The sequence below is a fragment of the Rattus norvegicus genome, chromosome X (genome assembly GCF_021556685.1).
Source record: "Rattus norvegicus strain SHRSP/BbbUtx chromosome X, alternate assembly SHRSP_T2T, whole genome shotgun sequence".
Taxonomy (NCBI): Eukaryota; Metazoa; Chordata; class Mammalia; order Rodentia; family Muridae; genus Rattus; species Rattus norvegicus.
This window is the reverse complement of record NC_141554.1, coordinates 21,345,895-21,363,665: the sequence shown is the minus strand read 5'-3', so window position 1 is coordinate 21,363,665 and position 17,771 is coordinate 21,345,895. Positions and strand designations below refer to the sequence as shown.

The 17,771-nt window shown below is 49.7% G+C and overlaps 3 protein-coding genes across 13 annotated transcripts in view; 1 reads left to right on the top strand and 2 right to left on the bottom strand.

The window, feature by feature from the left end:
* Window positions 1–2,405, bottom strand: part of Ppp1r3f (protein phosphatase 1 regulatory subunit 3F) — a 31,523-nt gene extending 29,118 nt beyond the window's left edge. The window contains exons 1-2 of the mRNA XM_087600276.1: window positions 2,312–2,405; window positions 181–1,428 (exon numbers count right to left, since the gene is read on the bottom strand). The gene's annotated coding sequence lies outside the window, so the exon portion shown is untranslated. The remainder of the gene's footprint in view (window positions 1–180; window positions 1,429–2,311) is intronic.
* Foxp3 (forkhead box P3) overlaps window positions 1–6,245 on the top strand; it is a 16,756-nt gene extending 10,511 nt beyond the window's left edge. For 8 of the 11 annotated variants that reach the window (XM_087600081.1, XM_087600078.1, XM_087600076.1 and 5 more), the window contains 8 exons: window positions 341–428; window positions 510–614; window positions 1,318–1,405; window positions 1,543–1,623; window positions 3,924–4,074; window positions 4,732–4,808; window positions 5,000–5,101; window positions 5,247–6,084. In XM_087600081.1, the coding sequence (XP_087456207.1) occupies window positions 341–428; window positions 510–614; window positions 1,318–1,405; window positions 1,543–1,623; window positions 3,924–4,074; window positions 4,732–4,808; window positions 5,000–5,101; window positions 5,247–5,390 (836 nt within the window). In that variant the 3' untranslated portion in view covers window positions 5,391–6,084. Of the gene's footprint in view, window positions 1–340; window positions 429–509; window positions 615–1,317; window positions 1,406–1,542; window positions 1,624–3,923; window positions 4,075–4,731; window positions 4,809–4,999; window positions 5,102–5,246 lie in introns of all 11 variants that reach the window. The other 3 variants (XR_015646311.1, XR_015646312.1, NM_001108250.2) reach the window with 2 other exon arrangements.
* On the bottom strand, window positions 5,847–17,771 carry Ccdc22 (CCC complex scaffolding subunit CCDC22). Its single transcript, NM_001135837.1, has 17 exons — window positions 17,590–17,771; window positions 16,454–16,631; window positions 13,042–13,174; window positions 12,015–12,121; window positions 11,821–11,887; window positions 11,545–11,723; window positions 9,930–10,124; window positions 9,106–9,168; window positions 8,827–8,946; window positions 8,246–8,365; window positions 8,047–8,163; window positions 7,844–7,945; window positions 7,655–7,762; window positions 7,322–7,417; window positions 7,025–7,084; window positions 6,871–6,945; window positions 5,847–6,514 (listed from the first exon to the last, which is right to left on the bottom strand). The coding sequence occupies exons 1-17, from the start codon at window positions 17,637–17,639 to the stop codon at window positions 6,401–6,403; spliced, it is 1,884 nt and encodes a 627-aa protein (NP_001129309.1). The 5' UTR covers window positions 17,640–17,771; the 3' UTR covers window positions 5,847–6,400.

Below are 17,771 nucleotides of genomic sequence, written 5' to 3'. Positions count from 1 at the left end.
TCTTTGAACATATGTAATGTAAATGGTTTCTGAATTATAGCCCTATGGAGGTCTAAAGGGGTGTTAAGAGTCATGGAAACTCCAACCTCCAAAAAATGTCAGGCTTAGAATCTTGAAGACAGAATGTAAAAAAAAAAAAAATCACAAATCACTATCATTAGTCAAAATGCCATCACTTACCAATGGCCATCTTTAGGCTGTTCTGTCAGAAGCCCTGGACGGTAGGGACAGCGGAGTCCTATGACACAGAGTCTTCAAGGCTCAGGAAGGGGAGAGGCCTTCTGGGACAAGCTGTAGCATTTGGTCTGCAGATCCAGAAGTGCCCTGTCTCTACCCACAGGGATCAATGTGGCCAGTCTGGAATGGGTGTCCAGGGAGCCGGCTCTACTCTGCACCTTCCCACGCTCAGGTACACCCAGGAAAGACAGGTGAGTTGGCAGGACTGGCAAGCCCCTCCTCGCCCCGTTTCTGCCTTCTCCTCTGCTGACATCCCATTCTCCCACCCCCAGCAACCTTCTGGCTGCACCACAAGGATCCTACCCACTGCTGGCAAACGGAGTCTGCAAGTGGCCGGGTTGTGAGAAGGCCTTCGAGGAGCCGGGAGAGTTTCTCAAGTGAGTAGCCTGACCCTACCCACGGAGCTCTGCTGTCTGAGCAAAGGGCTAAACTGCATACCTCAGCTCACTCTCCTCCCAGTGGATGATAGGAGTCATAAGGCTTGAGACTCCATCCCTCCCTGACTCTGTGACCTTGGGCAAGTTACTGATCTCTAGGCCCAGGTTACCTCACATGTATGAAGAGACATAATAATAAAGGTCTATGCTGATAGTTACCTTCATTTTATACACAAAAGCATCGAAGGCCACAGAGAATTAAGGGTCAGTCAAGCTCGCATAGGTCCTGAGTGATGAATCTTGACTATGAACACAGGTAGCCAGGTTCCAGAACCCACACACCTAACTACTTTGTCCTGCTTTCCTCATGCCTCAAATTTCTGCTCCTCTAGATGACTAGAGCTCTTTCCCCTCTTTCTACCTTGGCAATGGTACAGGTCCTGCATGGCCAGGCCTTGGCATAGGCTGCGCCTGCCACTTGAAATGCTATCCCGTGTTTAGCTCCTTTCTAATGTCATCCCCAGCACTTTTTCCAGACTCAGTAAACAAGCTCAGGCCTGGAAGCCTGTAGTTGCTAAAGAGTATGTGTTTAAGGTGAATGGGGGCGGGGGGATGAGCATAGGGAAATCTCCCAAAGGGTCTAGAATGTCCCTAACTGGTACACCCACCATGGCCAGCTACATGGAATCTTCTCTTTGCTCAGGCACTGCCAAGCAGATCACCTCTTGGATGAGAAGGGCAAGGCCCAGTGCCTCCTCCAGAGAGAAGTGGTGCAGTCTCTGGAGCAGCAGGTAATGCCTGTGGTGGAGTATGGCTGAGGGGAAAGAAGGATGTGAGGGTGGACCTTTCAAGGGTCGGTCTTAGCATAGTCAGAAGTGTGGCTGTGAAAGACCAGGTGGAGGCCCCACTTTGGTGTACATTCCCACAGCTGGAGCTGGAAAAGGAGAAGCTGGGAGCTATGCAGGCCCACCTGGCTGGGAAGATGGCATTGACAAAAGCTCCACCTGTGGTGAGTACCCCAAGTCCAGAGGCAGCAGACTTCAACTGCTGACCGGCAAAAGAGGAGCCCTTAAGGACCAAGTGTCCTTGCATGCAAGCCCCTGCCCTGTCCTGACCATTCCCACCTCAATTAATATGCCAGATCTGAAGACACACCTACTGTTTACACACCCTCTGACCTTATGACCTCTAAAACACCCTGATTCTGCCTTTTCAGAGCAATAGGAAGTAACCACATAGAGAAGGCAGCAACCCCAATGCACTAGCAGCAGAACCCACAGGGGCCATTGCGAAAAGGAAATTGGAGGGCCCTATGTTCACATTTCAGGATAAGCTCAGAACACAGTGAGGAGTCCTGTGTGACCATGCATTTCACATCCCCAGTGCCAGTTCCTGTTGATAGGAACTTATTCAAGTCTTATACCATAACTGAGGTAGCTACCACTATCATCCTAATGCACAGCTAGAGGTCAGGAAGATTTAGTTGACACTCCCAAATTCACAGTTAGACGCTAAGGGATCCCAGTTCAGCCCCTGTCCCCTCCCCTGCACCCCCCCAGCCCCAGCATCTGTGGCTTCGCAGCATGCTCATGCCTATACTCTAATTAAGATGCTGCTTTATGGCATTCCACCACAGCCTGCAATTGACTGAAGGGCAGTGCCCTTCTCAAAAGCATACTGGACACAATGGTATGCACCTGTAGTCCTGGCTACGAGAGAGGCTGAAGGAGGATCACCTGAAGCCTCGACGTCAAGCCCAGCCTGGCCAACACTGGGAGACTCTTGACTTTTCTGAAATACAAATAAACAGAGTTGGGGAGAAACTTCAGTGGGAAAAGTGATCAGCATCCAAGTATAAAAACCTGAGTTTTGCTGGGTGGTGGTGGCGCATGCCTTTAATTCCAGCACTCAGGAGAGAGAGGCAGGTGGACCTCTGTGAGTTCGAGGTCAGCCTGGTGTACAGAGCAAGTTCCAGGACAGCCAGAGCTTCACAGAGAAACCCTGTCTTGAATACCCCCAACAAAAAAGGACCTGGGTTTAGATTCCAGCACCCATACCAGAGGCAGTCTATAATCCCAGTGCACCTAGGTGGATACAGAATTACCCAAAACGCTGTGCATGATAGCACAGGCCTTAATCCCAGCACCCAGCATACATATACACATCATACACACATATATGATATAAATATAACCAAATAAGTAAATGTTAATTTTAAAATAAAGTGGGGTGTGTTGAGGGACTAAAGAGGTGACTTGGGGATTAAGAGAATTTGCTGCTCTTTTAGGGGATCAGAGTTTGGTTCCTAGCACCTACAGAGTAGCTCACAACTACCTCTACCTACAGTTTCAGTGGATCCAACGCACTTTTCTGGCTTCCACAGGCACCAGGCACACATATGGTGCCCAGATATGCATGCAGGCAAAACTACCATGCACCTAAAATAAAATGCAAACTGATTTGGCAATAATCTCAGCCCTTGGGAGGTTGATACAGCCAGCGTGCCCCAAGTCTGAGCCCGTCCTGTGCTACATAGTAAATTTTAGACTAGCCTGTACTACAGAGTGAGAGCCTACCTAAATAAATAGCCAACCAACCAAGCAATCATTTTTTAAAGTAAAGTGGAAAGCTCCATGTGGTAGCATATTGCCTTTAATCCCAGAACTTGGGAAGCAGAGGCAGGTGGACCTCTGTGAGTTTGAGGACAGCCTGGTCTATACATTGAGCTCCAGGACAGCAGATAGATAGATAGATAGATAGATAGATAGATAGATAGATAGATAGATAGATAGATAGATAGACGGACAGACAAGACAGACAGAATTATATAGATGGAAGCCAGATGTGGTGGTGCACACAATCCTAGCACTCCTGAGGTAAGGCTAGGATAGAAAGTATAAGGCTAGTTAGAGATATATAGTGAGACGGTCTGAGGAAAAAAATGAAGTAAGACAAAAATAAAATGAATATGCAAGCATGGAGCAGAAGCAGGTAAGTCTCTGAGAGCTGCAGGCCAGTCAGGGGACATATAGTAAGACCCTGTCAATGATGGTGGTGATGATGATGATGATGATGATGATGACGACGACGATGATGATTTAAAAACCAAAATGAATAGACATGAATGAGAGAGGGGGAAGGAGGGGGAAGAAAAAGGTAAGCGATGGGGAGGAGATACAGTGAAAGTGGTCTGTATGCATTGCATACATGTACAAAATTGTCTAAAAACAAATTTAATAATAAAAATGCCAACTAGTGTTTGAAAGGATAAAATCACAAGCTTAAGCCTCTCAATCCCCACTCCCTCAGGCCTCAGTGGACAAGAGCTCCTGCTGCCTCGTAGCCACCAGCACCCAGGGCAGCGTCCTCCCGGCCTGGTCTAGTCCCCGGGAAGCTTCAGACAGCTTGTTTGCTGTGCGGAGACACCTCTGGGGAAGCCATGGAAACAGCACCTTTCCAGGTCAGTGTAGCCGATGCCCCATCTGATGACCCCAAGCTCCTAATAGCAACTGGCACCAGGGGTATGAAGGAGCTCCCCCATTCCCCTCACCCCCAGCAGCAGCTGCAAAAAAACTGCACCTGAGTTTATTAGGCCTAGAAGCCCCCAACAGTTATAAAAACATAGTCCCACCCTGTGTCTTTGGGGACTGAAGCCAGGCCTCACCTATTAGACATCTGCTACTTCATTTGGTCATCATGAGGGAGGGGCCTGGCTAAGTGATTCCAAAGAACCCTCTCTTCCACCCCACCTCAAGGAAATCGAGTGGACTCCTCCAAGCTTACCAATCCTCTCCCACCTGTCAGGCCTGGGTTGTGGATTACCAGGGAGCACAGGACTTTGGTGTCCGGCTGGCTATGCCACTTGAGCTGCTTACATGCCTTTGACATGCAAATTACTTGACTCTTTTTAATATGAGGAGAGCCATTTTGGCAGGAGCACTGCAAAGCAGAAACAGCTTACAGCAGGTACTCAGTAAACAGTACCTGTGTGTGAGCAGAGACCCCCTCCACCCTTGGTGCTAAGGATAGGATTTCAGGCCTTGGACTCACCATGCAGACAAAGGTGGGGCAGAGTGTGAGGAGGCCATGGGGTCTGATCTTTGCCAACCTTCTGCAGAGTTCTTCCACAACATGGACTACTTCAAGTACCATAATATGCGGCCCCCTTTCACCTATGCCACCCTCATCCGATGGGTAAGCAGGGCAGCCTAGGCCCAGCATCTGGGGGGGGCAGACCAGGGGGAGACTGCCTTACACTCTACTCTCTCTTTCCCCTTGACCAACAATTACGAAGCTATCACAGGACAGAGGGCCTAGAGTAGGCTTCCCCCTCAGCCCCAACCCTGAGGAACATGCCCCTTATTTCACCTGACTCCAACTTCCAGGCCATCCTGGAAGCTCCAGAGAGGCAGAGGACACTCAATGAAATCTACCATTGGTTCACACGCATGTTCGCCTACTTCAGAAACCACCCCGCCACCTGGAAGGTGAGTGCCTCTGTACACACTGCCGGCTGTGATGGTTCCAAGGGTGGCTAACCTGGGGCTAAATGTGTGGGGAAGTAGCAGGTCAGAACTGAGTAGGTCTGATCAGCTCACTGGACTGACAATCCACCCCATGCACCTTCCACAGAATGCCATCCGCCACAACCTGAGCCTGCACAAGTGCTTTGTGCGAGTGGAGAGTGAGAAGGGAGCAGTGTGGACCGTAGATGAATTTGAGTTTCGCAAGAAGAGGAGCCAACGCCCCAGCAAGTGCTCCAACCCCTGCCCTTGACCTCAAAACCAAGAAAACATGGACGGGGGCCAAAACATGAGACTGAGGCTGTAGGGGCAAGGAGGCAAGTCCTGGACATACCTATGGAGACCAGGCAGTGAGGTTTCTGCCATCTTGCCTATCAGGGCCTCCACTCTCTATCTAGCTGCCCTCCTGAGAGGGGTGCCAATCTCAACCTAGCCCCTAGCCCCAACCTACCCCCAAGATGAGCTTTCCAGCCAAACAGCCCTCACAACCAGCTATACATATATCTGCCTTGGCCACTGCCAAGCAGAAAAATGACAGACACAGTTCCTAATACTGTCCCTTGGACTCAACCCAAACCCTAAAACACGAAGAGCCTGCCTTCGCACATTCATGGGCCCTCAAAGTTACAATCCTGCAATTGCACGTGACTGCAATCCTACTGACTCATAGCCCAACACTCACCCACAACGTCTGCAACCACAGACACTATGACACATAGCAGGGGTGTAGATGCAGACCCTCGTACAGGAGCAGCGCTGGAACCTTCAGAATTAGCATCCCAGAAAACCACACAGGCATAACTGATCATACGTAGCCTCTAGTAATGCCCAAAAAATATCAAGTCAGACACAGCTTGTCAGAACGCACACGTGTACATGTACACACATGCAGCCCCTCCACCGTATCTCCTGAGTTCCATGAATACACACCGACTTTCCAAAATGTACCCCATGTATCACTTGCCACTAACCCCAGTCCCCTACCCCCAAGCCCCAATCCATGCCTAAGCGTGGCCCACAGAAGAACTTCTCTTTTATTTGGAATCCAAGGCCCCTGGTCCCCAGTGCCCATCCAATAAACTGTGGTCAAGCTGGACAATCACCCTGATCAGATATGGGAACAGATAAGCAGACAGCTGGGTTTAAGGTCCCAACAGGAGAAAGTGGATACCAAATTGAAGAGAGTGCTAGAGCCAAGTGCTTCAGCACGGTCTCCAGTACCCCCAAATTCCTGCCTGTGCTTAGGAGACATCCATCAGGGCTCTAGACCTCTCGGACCCGGCCCAAGAGGCCAGCATTCTCCTGGCGAAGGGCTCGGTAGTCCTCACAGATCTTCTCCAGGTTGCTCAAAGTCTTCTTGCCCATCTCTGTCTCAATCTAAGAAAATAGGATGCACACGTCTTCAGCGCCTGCTGGCTGTCCCTCTCCTGCACTCCTCCCTGCTCCTCCCATACCCTAACAGTGGCCTGTTCCTTCTCATCACTGGCTTTCTGCGTATGTCCTTCCCTCCACCTAAAGCAACAGCTTCTACCACGGGCTCTGGGAGGCATAAGGGGGTTCAGGCTAAAAGCCAGGGCTCAGGGTAGGCAGCTGGCTAGCCTCAGGTCGCAGGCACATCAGGCACTAAGGTTAAGCCTGTATCTGTTGGTTTTCTGGTTTCAAAGACTCTCAACGCAAAACAAGGAACTGTCTCCTGGCCTGTCTCCATTCCCCTTCCCATTCCCAGGTCTCACCTGCTCCTCAAGATCTCGAACTTCCCTCATGATAGTGCCCGTGTCCTCAATGGTCTGGATGAGCTGGCTGCAATTCTGGAGACAGCAAGAGTACAAGGCTTGCACCCGTGCTGGCCCTCTACAGGCAGCCCAGCAGGCGCATGGTTCCCCTCACCTCATGCAGAGCAGCTAGATATTTGTAGGCTTTCCGAACAGCATCATCCTTCTTAGCATCCTGATAAGACAAAAGGGACCTCAGAGATAACAGCAAGCTATTGCCCCCTTTTCCACTACTCTATGCCCCTGTAAGACCACCCTTTACTACTATGCCTTCGCCCTCCGCAGAGCAAAGCTAGGCCCAAGCAACAGTGTACCTGAAGGACTCACAGAGGGGCAAGCTGGCCCATAAGCAGATGGGCAGGCAACAGCCCAGCCCCACCTCAACCCTCCCCAAGGCCAGCCTGCTTCATACCTTGAACACAAGCTCATCAGTCACTGCAAATGTCCGGTCCAGCTTCCCAGAGAGAGAGTTGATTTCCTTCTGAAGTTCCTTTGTGTCTGACAAGATCTGGCAGAAACCAGAGTAACTATCAGTCCACATCTTGGGCAAAGTGGCTGAGCAATGATAGCACTCATGAGCCTATAGCTGACATCTAGTCAGGGCCTGTGTCACTGTGTTGGGGTGACTATTATGTGTTGGGGTGTACCTGAACAGCTCTGCCTAGTGGTGAGCATCAAGTCCTTGTGTGACTACCCTATGCCTGTCTGCCTACATGAGCCATCCATCAGAGCCACAGTGACATACTTTAGTGATCTCTTCCTTCTGCTTCCGGATGTTGCCCACAATCTCCAGGATGCGCTGGGTATAGGCCAGGCGGGATACATCTTTTGGCAGGGTTTCCAGCTCTGATACCTAGGCAGGAACACAGCAGGCATGAGCCCAAGCCCTACACCATACCACCCTTAGAACCCAGGACCCTAAAGTGGGCCTTACCAACTGCTTATAGACCTCCTCCTTCCTGCGAGCCTCTTCTGCAGCCGCTCGCACACTCTGGTGCAGCTCCTGGATTTCTACCAGTCTTCGAGATGATTCCAGCTACCAGGAACCCATAGGCAGAAGGCAGTGAGCAGAGCTCAGAAACAGCCCTCTATCGGGGCAGTGCATCGACACTCACAGCCCAGAACCGTACCACTTACCTCCCTACAATCCTGGAGTTTCCTGAGGTGGCGATACTCAGCAAGAAGTGGGACCCGGTGCTTCTCCCACTGACTTGCTAGATGAATGAGCCTCTGAGCACTACTCTCCACCACAAGCTGGCAGGAGCCAGGGTGATGTGTCAAGACAGGCTGGATCCATTCGCCCACCCCTCTCGGCCCAGCCCCAATCCTAGCCCACCTGCAGCTTGGTGAGGTTGGCAGCCCCATCAGGCAGCAGCTCCACCGTCCTGCTCTTCAGGCGCAGGGCTTGCTCCTGCTCAGCCACGCTGAGTTCACTTTGTCGACACTCAGTTTCCACCTGGTACACTCACGGCCAAGCTCCCAGTCATACTCACAGCCCACAACCCGATGAGCCCATTATGACCCTGGCCCAGCTCAAGACCTCACAGAGAACTCCAAGGCCTCTACCTACTACAGGCCTCTGGATCTTCAGCTCCATACTGACAGCCAGAAGCTCTGAGAAGCCCTGCAAGGCCCTGCCCCGACACACCCACCTTGTTCCCCTGATGCCCATCGCTTCTACGCCCCCCACAAAGCCTGACTGATACCAAATGCACCCCTAACAGATCTATAGGTCTAGCAAGTCATCAATCCAACATGTTTCTTCGCCTCACATGTTCTCTTGAGCCCTCAAGAATATCAGAGGTCTCCAAGATGCTCCATAAACAAGTATGGCATCCATACACCTCTAGATGCCAGATCATCTCTCAAGGTCCCAGTTCTGACCTGATCCAGTCCCTCTCCCAGTCAGTCCCTCACCTGCACAAGGTTCATTCCCAGGCTCTTCATGTTAGCTTCAACCTCTTCAATGTTGTGGTTCACACTCGCCAGCTGCTCCCGGAGGGACTCTAACTCCTCCTCTTGAGCTGCCCGTGTGTCCTGAGAAGCACAGGCCAGTCTAGGTAGAGCTACTGAGTCCAGAACACAGGCAATAGCCCAGTTGACTCTGTGTGTGTGTGTGTGTGTGTGTGTGTGTGTGTGTGTGCGCGCGCGCGTGCACTTGTGTACATATGTGTCTGTCTGTCTTGGTGTCCTTACCTGTTCAGGCCTTTGAGAGGCAGCTGGTATATCTGCCACCTGAGCTGCCTGGACCTGGGGCTCCTGTGGGTAGACAAAGCAACCCGGCTATCACACAAAGTCCTATCCCTCACAGTCCAGCCTCAAAACCCCAAAGCACCCTCAAGCACTGTACCCATGCCCGCTCAACCACTGACCATTGTCAGACTGTTACTACAGGAGAATAAAGCGTCATCTGTAACTGCAGACAAGAGTGCCTGACCACAAGGAAACCTCCCTGATGCTAACCCTGCCCACCCTGCCCTACAACCACCATGACCCTATGATCCTATAACCACCCTGCCCACCCTGCCCCTACAACCACCATGACCTATAACCACCTGACCATCCTGACCCTATAACCCCTCTGACCCATAGCCACCTGACCATCCTGACCCTATAACCCCTCTGACCCATAGCCACCTGACCATCCTGACCCTATAACCCCTCTGACCCATAACCACCTGACCATCCTGACCCTATAACCCCTCTGACCCATAACCACCTTGCCCCAAATGTCTACAAGAAAGATGAATGTCTAAGGAGAAAAGATGTTCCCAAAGGAAAGCCTAAGGAAAAATGGGCTTTGTATTGGGAGCACTGCACACTCTTACATGAGTCCCGCCCCTCTGCCCTTTCTCCTCTAAAGTATCAAGAAGCTAGGAAAGCCCTCTGGACGCTCTGTCCCAGTTGGAGAGGGCCTACTCAGTGGGCACCAGATCCTGTGTTGATAACAGTGGTGTTCATAAGAAAGCAGTCCTCAAGTAAGCAATCCGCATACACCCTGTCCACTCTAGCCTACGCACCAGATGGAAGGTAAACTTCTCTGAATGGGTGAAGCGGGAGCCTTTGGGCACGCCAGTCATAGCCTTAGCACCCCAGGCCTGTAGCATCTCTCCTAGGTCTCGGACTTGTGTCGGGGCTCCAAGTGGGCCCCAGCTTTGACGCAGATGTTCAATCAGCTGCTTGTGCAGTCTCTGCTGTGGAGCCCGGGGATCCTCCTGGAAAGAACAGAGGGCAAGAGGAAGGCATACCTGCTGGTCCCCAGGGCTGTGACTTCCCACCAAGACAGGTCTAAGAGCTCCCCAAGGACAGAGAGGTGCCTTTCTCCACAAGTGCACTTCTCTACCCAGTCACCCCTTACCCTGTGGAAGAGAGTGACTAGACAGAAAAGTGAGCCTGGAACTTTCCAATCAGAAAGAGGAAGAATGGTGGACAGAGTAGACCCAGAAAGAAAAGAAAAAGGTGCCAGGCAAAAGAAGTGTAGAGTTCTAGGGTTGGGAACAGGAAGATAAAGAAGAGGTAACGAGAGCAGCTCTTTCAGTGTTAAATGGTTCTAAGAAATCATTCACTTCATTAGGAAAATGGTACAGTGGTTCCATTAACAAAAAAAAATGTTCCTGTGAGTAATGACGTGTCGGAGTACTCAGAGCTGAAATTATGTGACAGTTTGGATTCACTAGGATTTGATCCTGGAATGGAACCAGGTTCTACAATGAAACTATAGTCCAAGCTCTGAGATTTGCTCTAAAACCACAGTGGGGAAGTTAAAGGAGAATAAAAGAAAGTCTAGAAGACAAGAATCGTTAGAGCAATGACTCTACATTTACACATCAAAATTCCTGTAAGTGTAGAAGAGACAGGATCTAGGTGTGCTGGTACGTGCTTTTAGTCTCAGCAGTCAGGAGACAGAAACAAGGGGATTATAATTTTGATGCCAGCTTGGGCTATCTAGTGAGAGGCTGTCTCAAATCTTCCCTCTCCCTCCCACAAAAAAAAACCCAGAAAAACAAATAGTGGACAGGGAGAGAGAAAGAATAAGCAAATGGCAACCAGGGTGCCATGGACAGATAGACACAACCGGAAGTGGATGGGAGGAAGCTAGAAAGAAGAGACAGCAGAGAAGTAGATATGGGGGAAAGAGAGGACAGGGAAAGACATGGACAGAGACAGAGAGAGAAAAGGAATAGGCAAAGGTGAAACAGAAAGATTCAGTATACAAACAGGGAGACAGAAAGGGTTGATAAGGTGGGGCAGGGAAACCACAGCACAAGACAGTAACAGGAGGAGATGGTACAGACACCTAGAGCCAGACACCATAAGGATCACCGACAAACACAGAGACAGACAAACTGAAAGGCTGACGCCCTGTCCCCACAGGGCATACTCCCAACAGTCCCAGCTTAAACTCATGCAAGGTCACTACTCCACACCCCCATTTTTCAGAACAGAAGAGCATGTGGGAAGGACTTGCTGCAGGTTCCACCCTTCTTCTCCATTCTTTCAGGCAGGGAGCCAGGCAGGTGTACACAGAGGAGAAGCAATGAAGAGAGGGACAGAATGGGGGGAAACGGGATACAGAGAACACACAGGAGCCACCAGAAGCAGAAGGCTCAAGGGAAGAGCTGACCACAGAGATACCTGGGATGGGAGGCGGGATGCCCAGCGCACTCGGTCTTCATCTCCTGGGCAATCCCTGTTCACATGCTGGCAGAGCTGGATGGCATGGTGTTCAAGGAGCGAGGCTGCCCTCCCCAGAAGCTGGGGCACCTGTGAGGGGGCTGGTAGCAGCAGGGGACTGGCCTGGAACTCCCGTGGCTCTGAAAGCAGAGACAGTGTCAGCCATTTGTCCTCGCCCACCAATGCTTGCACAAGCCTCTCCACTCCTCGCTTAGGTGCACACAACTGTAGACTCACCTCCTCGGCAATTCAATTCAGGCAGAACCAACCTGCTGGAGTGGAATGCTTGCTGGAGGGCTGAGCCCTATGGGGAGAGCAGAGTCAGTGCCCCCGGAATGAGGTACTAGTGAAAGGGGCCAACAACCTGAGCAAATAGATGAGGACAAAGAAGGCAAGGGGGGGACAAGTCCAAATGGAGGTGGGGATCCCACCTGGAGACGCTGCACCTTGGGAGTTCGAAGGAGAGGTGGGACCCAGGGCAGGGCCAGCTGGTCCCGGATTTGGCTCCCAATGGCCCGAAGGAAAATAGCCGAGTCACCTATGAGGGGGCGAGAGGGGTGGGTAGGGAAGGAGTAACATGTTACAAATCTGGGAAGGCAGCCATAACACCAGATGCAGATGGATTCAACTACCATTCCAGTCACTCACTGCTCACTGAGCTTTAACTACGTAGGAGGTACCAGTCACCAGTTACCAGGTTAAAGACCACCTCAGGAAACAAAAATGAGATGGTCTCCGTCTTCACGGGTCAGCAAGATAACAGAAAAGAAACTTCAAGAATAGGACCATTACCACCATCTACTCTAAGCAGGAGAGAGAAGGATGGAAAAGAGGAGCTACAGTGTTCCAATGAACAGCCAGAGAAGGGCCTTGTTGAGATAGCAGAGCAGAAGCCACAGAAAGTTGAGGATATTTAACCTTTTGACATTTTGGCATGATGTTACCATCTACAAAGTTCATGCTCAAAAACAGTGTGAAACAAGTCACACCAAAAAATACAAAACTCAGGGGTGGGGAGAAAAAAAAACACAAAATCCCTAACACTTTAGGCAAGTTTACAGTTTCAGGTTGGGTGGCGTTTGTAGCTTCTTCAGCAGCATGTGTCCCATGCTTTGGACTCGCCTGGAAGGGAGCTGCCTATGAAGAGAGCTGAGGGGAGAATAGTCCAGGGACCAAAATTCCCTGAGGCTAGATCTCGCCTGGCACATTGGGAGACCACCAAGAACACCCATGTGAGAAGACTAGACTGAGAATAGTGCGAGGGGCAGGAGGGAAGATGTAGAACCCAGTCCCTAGGCTCACAATGCTTGCCTTGGGTTCATCTGTTCTCTGACCTCTCTCTGATCCACCCAATTCTCTAGAAGATATGTCCTGCCCCCTACCGTTCCTGACACTTCTCTCAGGCCCCTATCCCCATAGGATCACAGTCTATTTTCCCAGTCCTACAGGAGCTCATACCTGCAGGCTGGTCTGCATCCTCAGAAGCATCGGTGGGTAGCCGCTCAGCCAAGAAGAGAAGTAGGTCTCGGAGGTCAGGCTCACTGGGATAGAGGAAGTTCTGATAGCCAAGCTCCAAGGGATAGCCCAGGTCCTGGAGGTTAGCAAATATAACTAGGTAATGATGCTGATGATAAAAATCAGACCCCCATTTGCCAAGCAGGGAGGCTCCTGCCCTAGGGTCCCTGTGACTATCACACCGACTCTGACTCCTTCACCAGTCATCACCCTCCCACTTTCCCCCTGCATCCCCAAGGCATCCAGGCCCCAGTGACAGACATAAAGCCATCATAGTCAGTATTACAAGATCAAAAAATAAAATAGACATTAAAGCTCAGAGGCCACTACCAGATGGTGATGGTGCATGACCTTTGATGTCAGCACTTGGGAGGCGGAAGAGGCTAATCTGTGAGTTTGGATCTGTAAGTTCAAGGCCAGCCTAGTCTATAGAGCAACTTCCAAGACAGCCAGGGCTACACAGAAAAACCCTGTCTTCAAAAGCAGAAACAACAGCAAAACTAAAAAAGCTTAGTATTGCTAACGAACTATGACTCAAAATCCAAAGGCTACAAGAGATTTCTGCCCATGAGAAAAGAAACAACTTTAAGAAAAATATAATTAACAAAGTCAAAGGAACACTGAGCACTTCGGAAATATCTAGCACCTTTGAGAGAAAAGGCATAAATCTATATAAGCAGCGTGTAAAAAGAAACAGAACTGGGGATGTGGTTCAGAGGGTTTAACATGAGCAAGGCCCTGGGTTCTGTCCCTAGCACTAACACCATCATCACAATCACCACCACCACCACCGCCACCATCATCATCAACAATAACAACAACAACAACAACAGGAAAAATAAATCAGCAAGCACACGGCCAGAAAGAAAGGACTCTCAAGAGCTGAAGATAGGTTCAAAGACATACAGACCCTGAAGGCAAATTTCCTGGACTCAAACCCAAGCTCTGCCTGTTACCAACTGTGTGACTCCAGGCAAATCCTTCTCTGTACCTCACTTTAGTCATGTAAAAAGAAATGTCTACCAGGGGCTAGAGAGATGGCTCTGTGGCTAGGAACACTGGCTGTTCTCCCAAATGACCTGGGTTCTATTCCCAGCATCCGCACAGTGGCTCATAACCATGTGTAACTTCAATTTCAGGGGGGTGATGCCCTCTTCTGACATCCACTGTTATCAGACACACAAATGGTGCATATACATACATGCAGGCAAAAGCACTCATTAAATTAAAAAATTAAAAAATACATCTAAATAAAGAAAATGTTTTCAGGGCTGGAGAGATGGCTCAGCCGTTAAAGGCTAGGCTCACAACCAAAAATATAAGAAAATGTTTTCAGTATTTTTAAAAAAGATACTAAAAGTCCTCAGACAGTTGTCACAAAGATTGAGTTCTCAGCATGTCACCACAGTGCCTGGCACAAAGTACTGACTCAAAAGAAACCATTAGGATGGGTATTCATGTATTCTGTCACAAGAGAAGTTGTATCAAAGATCACGATCACACAAGTATAAAAGCAACTGGCTTCTATGCTACATTATTTAGGAATTTTTATCTGATGTCTGCAATCAAAGACTTGTGATTGACAGGAAAACTCACTTCAGGAGTGGGCTGTTATGGTAGCTTGAATAACCATCACTTCATAGGTTCATAGATTTGTATGCTTGGTCCCCTGGGAGCAGTACTATTTGAAAGGACTGGAGGTATGGTTTTGTTAGAGAAAATGTGTCTCTGAGGGTGGGCTTTGAGGTTTCAGAAGCCCATGCCAACTAAGGCCAGAGTCTCTCTTCCTTGCTGCCTTAGGATCCAGATGTAAAACTCTCAGATCCCCTGTCTGCCTGTGTCCTGCCATGCTCCTTGCCATGATGATAATGGTCTAAACCTCTACAACTGTAAGTAAGCCCCAATTATTGGCTTTCTCTTATATGAGCTGCCATGGTCATAGTGCCTCTTTACAGTAATAGAGCATGGACTAAGTAAGACTCCTGTGTATAGTGAGAGAGGCCAAAAATAGAGAGGTGGCATAGGTACAGAAATAGATAACCAGAAGCAAGGTATATCCAGAGGAAGACACCAGAGCATACAATGCTGAATTGGAGACCCTTTCTGGTTGTTTGGGCAAACCATGGCTACTAAGCTAGACAATTACATATGTCCCTTAACCACCAGGTCCACTGCCCCACACTGAAATTAGCATGAGCCACAACATCCAAAGGCAGACGGCACTGAGGAGGGGAACATCAGAGAAAGCCTCACCCCACCACCTTGGTGCTTTCCACTGAGCACACTCCTTGCCCAGTAGAAGACGCAACTTCCCTCTTTGAAGTCTGTTTTCCAGAACACAGTCCCAGAACAGGGATGGACTGATAGCTTCATGGGACCATAGTCTAGACCATGTCTAATGTCCTAGACAGAAGAAAATAAAAACTCTTGGTAGCTAGACAAACCTGAGAGTAATGAGCCGGCTAGGCAGAACTAACAGTGGAACTGCTCAGACCAAAACTGCAAAAACAGTAGTCCAAGGCAGCCAACTGTGATGACCTGTCCCCTTTAGTCTACAGGAAGTTCTTACTGGATACCCTACAGATATACCACTCATAGCAACTTACTGAGTATTCTGGAAGAATCTACAACCACTCCATAGCCACAGGCTGCTGGAATACATGCCGCCAAAGTATATGATCAACTATTCCTATAGCAACTCAGTGTTTGCTTTGTGCATGCTGGAGACTGAACCCAAGACTTCATATGTGTGAAGTACACACTCTAAAACTGAGCTGCACCCTGATTCAGTTTAGCTTTCATACATAGTCAACACAGAGAGAAACTGAGGACCAAAGAGGTTAAAGGGCAGGCCCAAAGCCGCAAAGACAGTGAGCTACAAGAAAACACAGAACTCTCTGCTCTTGACCACAGTAAATGGACACAGCTCTAAAATGGAGAGGAGTGGGTGCTTCATTAGAGAATCATTTTTGGAACTATGAGAGACACAGTACAATGTAGCAGACAATAACCTTCCTCTGAGGAACTATCCCTTCCATAGGATGAAACAGGTTATCACGGGGTCCTATAGGATGCCCATAGGATCTCGTCAGAGCTTTATTTAAGGGTATGCAACCCAATCAAGGTCCTCAGCCCTAATAAATAGATAAATGGCCTACTATGTGACAGCTTGATGCCAAGCTTAAAAGGTGTGTGCTAAAGGTAGTCCAAGCACAAACAGAATCAGCTCATCACACAGTTTGGCTACAGAGGAAGAAGCTTTAACCATTAATGAATGCTGAGGGACAGAGAAGAACTTGGTGACTTTGTGAAAAAGGAAGGAAGACAGTGTGCATACTGGGAGGAGGGCACTCACCATGCAGGCCTGAGCCAGACTCATGGCCAGGCGGAAGCGGGCAGACATGGCTGGTGGTAGCAAGTGACTGAGGCCAGAGCCCACATCAGGATTGATCACTCGAAGGCATCGGACCACAGCCTCTACAACCAGCTCCGTGGTGAAAGCTCGAAGAGTCTGCACTTCTGGAGGAACTGCCCTAAAGAGGAAAGCACCAGGCTTGAGGGGCAGGGAAACAAAGTACAGCCTTCTAGACAGAGAATGCTCTAGAATCTGGGTCAGGGCAGGGAACACAACCTAGGCTTCAGCAGACCCTGAGTGTTAGTGACTATGACTTTTACTTAGTCCTAAGACCTCAGTCCTAAGATACAGGCAACCTGAGTTCAGAAATGTCTCAAACTCCCCTGCACCTCAAAGTTTCAAACCTCTGGGATCTGCAAAGGTGAAAATGGTCCAAGTGGTCCAGTCTCCATATTTTTGGGCACAAAGACACTGGGTCCATTGCATGGCAAGGCCTCCTAGATCCTCTAGGGTTTGGGGAAAATACACAGTAAGAGGCTAGAGTTTTCAGAAGTCTCAAATGTCAGGGTCACTGAATAGAAACAAAAAAAATCAGGCATCCTAAATTTTGGCATCCAGGACTTTTCAGGCCCTCAAATAGAGGGTGAGGGTGTGTGTGTGTGTGTGTGTGTGTGTGTGTGTGTGTGTGTGTGTTACCAAGTGTCAGAATTTAGGGCCCTGGTGTTTTGATAAGCCCTGTTTCAGGGCTTGTTCGAAGTATCCGGTCACTGGAATTCAGGAGACTCTGAGTGCCAGACTCCTGTGTTATTAGTTTCCTGGATCTCAGAGGGCAGGTGTCTTAGAGCCTCTAGATGTCAGGGTCCCAGCATATCCAGGTCTCAGTTCCGGAGGTTCCAGTCTTGTAATATGTCTGAGTCCTCTAGGTTTACCAAATTTCCAGACCAAAGTATTTAGGAGACCTGTGATGTTAGAGTGTAGGCGGGCAGGGCGGGGCGGGGGCGGGGGGGGCTTCGGATCCTATAAGTTTGGGCCTTTGGGTGTCAAGGTCTTGATTTTAAGGTTCCCGGGTAATGGGGTCCTAGGTTTTGGAGTCCCGGATGTGAGCAATTGGAGGCGACTGGGGGTTGCGTACTTACGTGCCCGCCTGGCGCAAGGAATGGATGAGGATTCGGTCAGCCTCCTCCATGGTGGAGTTAATTCTAACTCCGGGGCTGGGTCTAGGACCAGGTCAGAGAAAGTGGAGCAACGTTGTAGTAACTGCTCTCAGCGCGCCGAGGACAGAGCGTCACGTGCCGCGCGAGGAACATTGGGAAGTGTA

Excerpts from the sequence above, each read along its gene's own strand:
- Ccdc22 (NM_001135837.1), bottom strand. The coding sequence starts at position 17,639 with ATGGAGGAGGCTGACCGAATCCTCATCCATTCCTTGCGCCAGGCGGGC. Across the intron at positions 11,888-12,014 it reads CCAAGGTGCAGCGTCTCCAG|GGCTCAGCCCTCCAGCAAGC; the intron begins GTGGGATCCCCA and ends CTCTCCCCATAG. Across the intron at positions 7,946-8,046 it reads AACTCCAGGATTGTAGGGAG|CTGGAATCATCTCGAAGACT; the intron begins GTAAGTGGTACG and ends GGTTCCTGGTAG.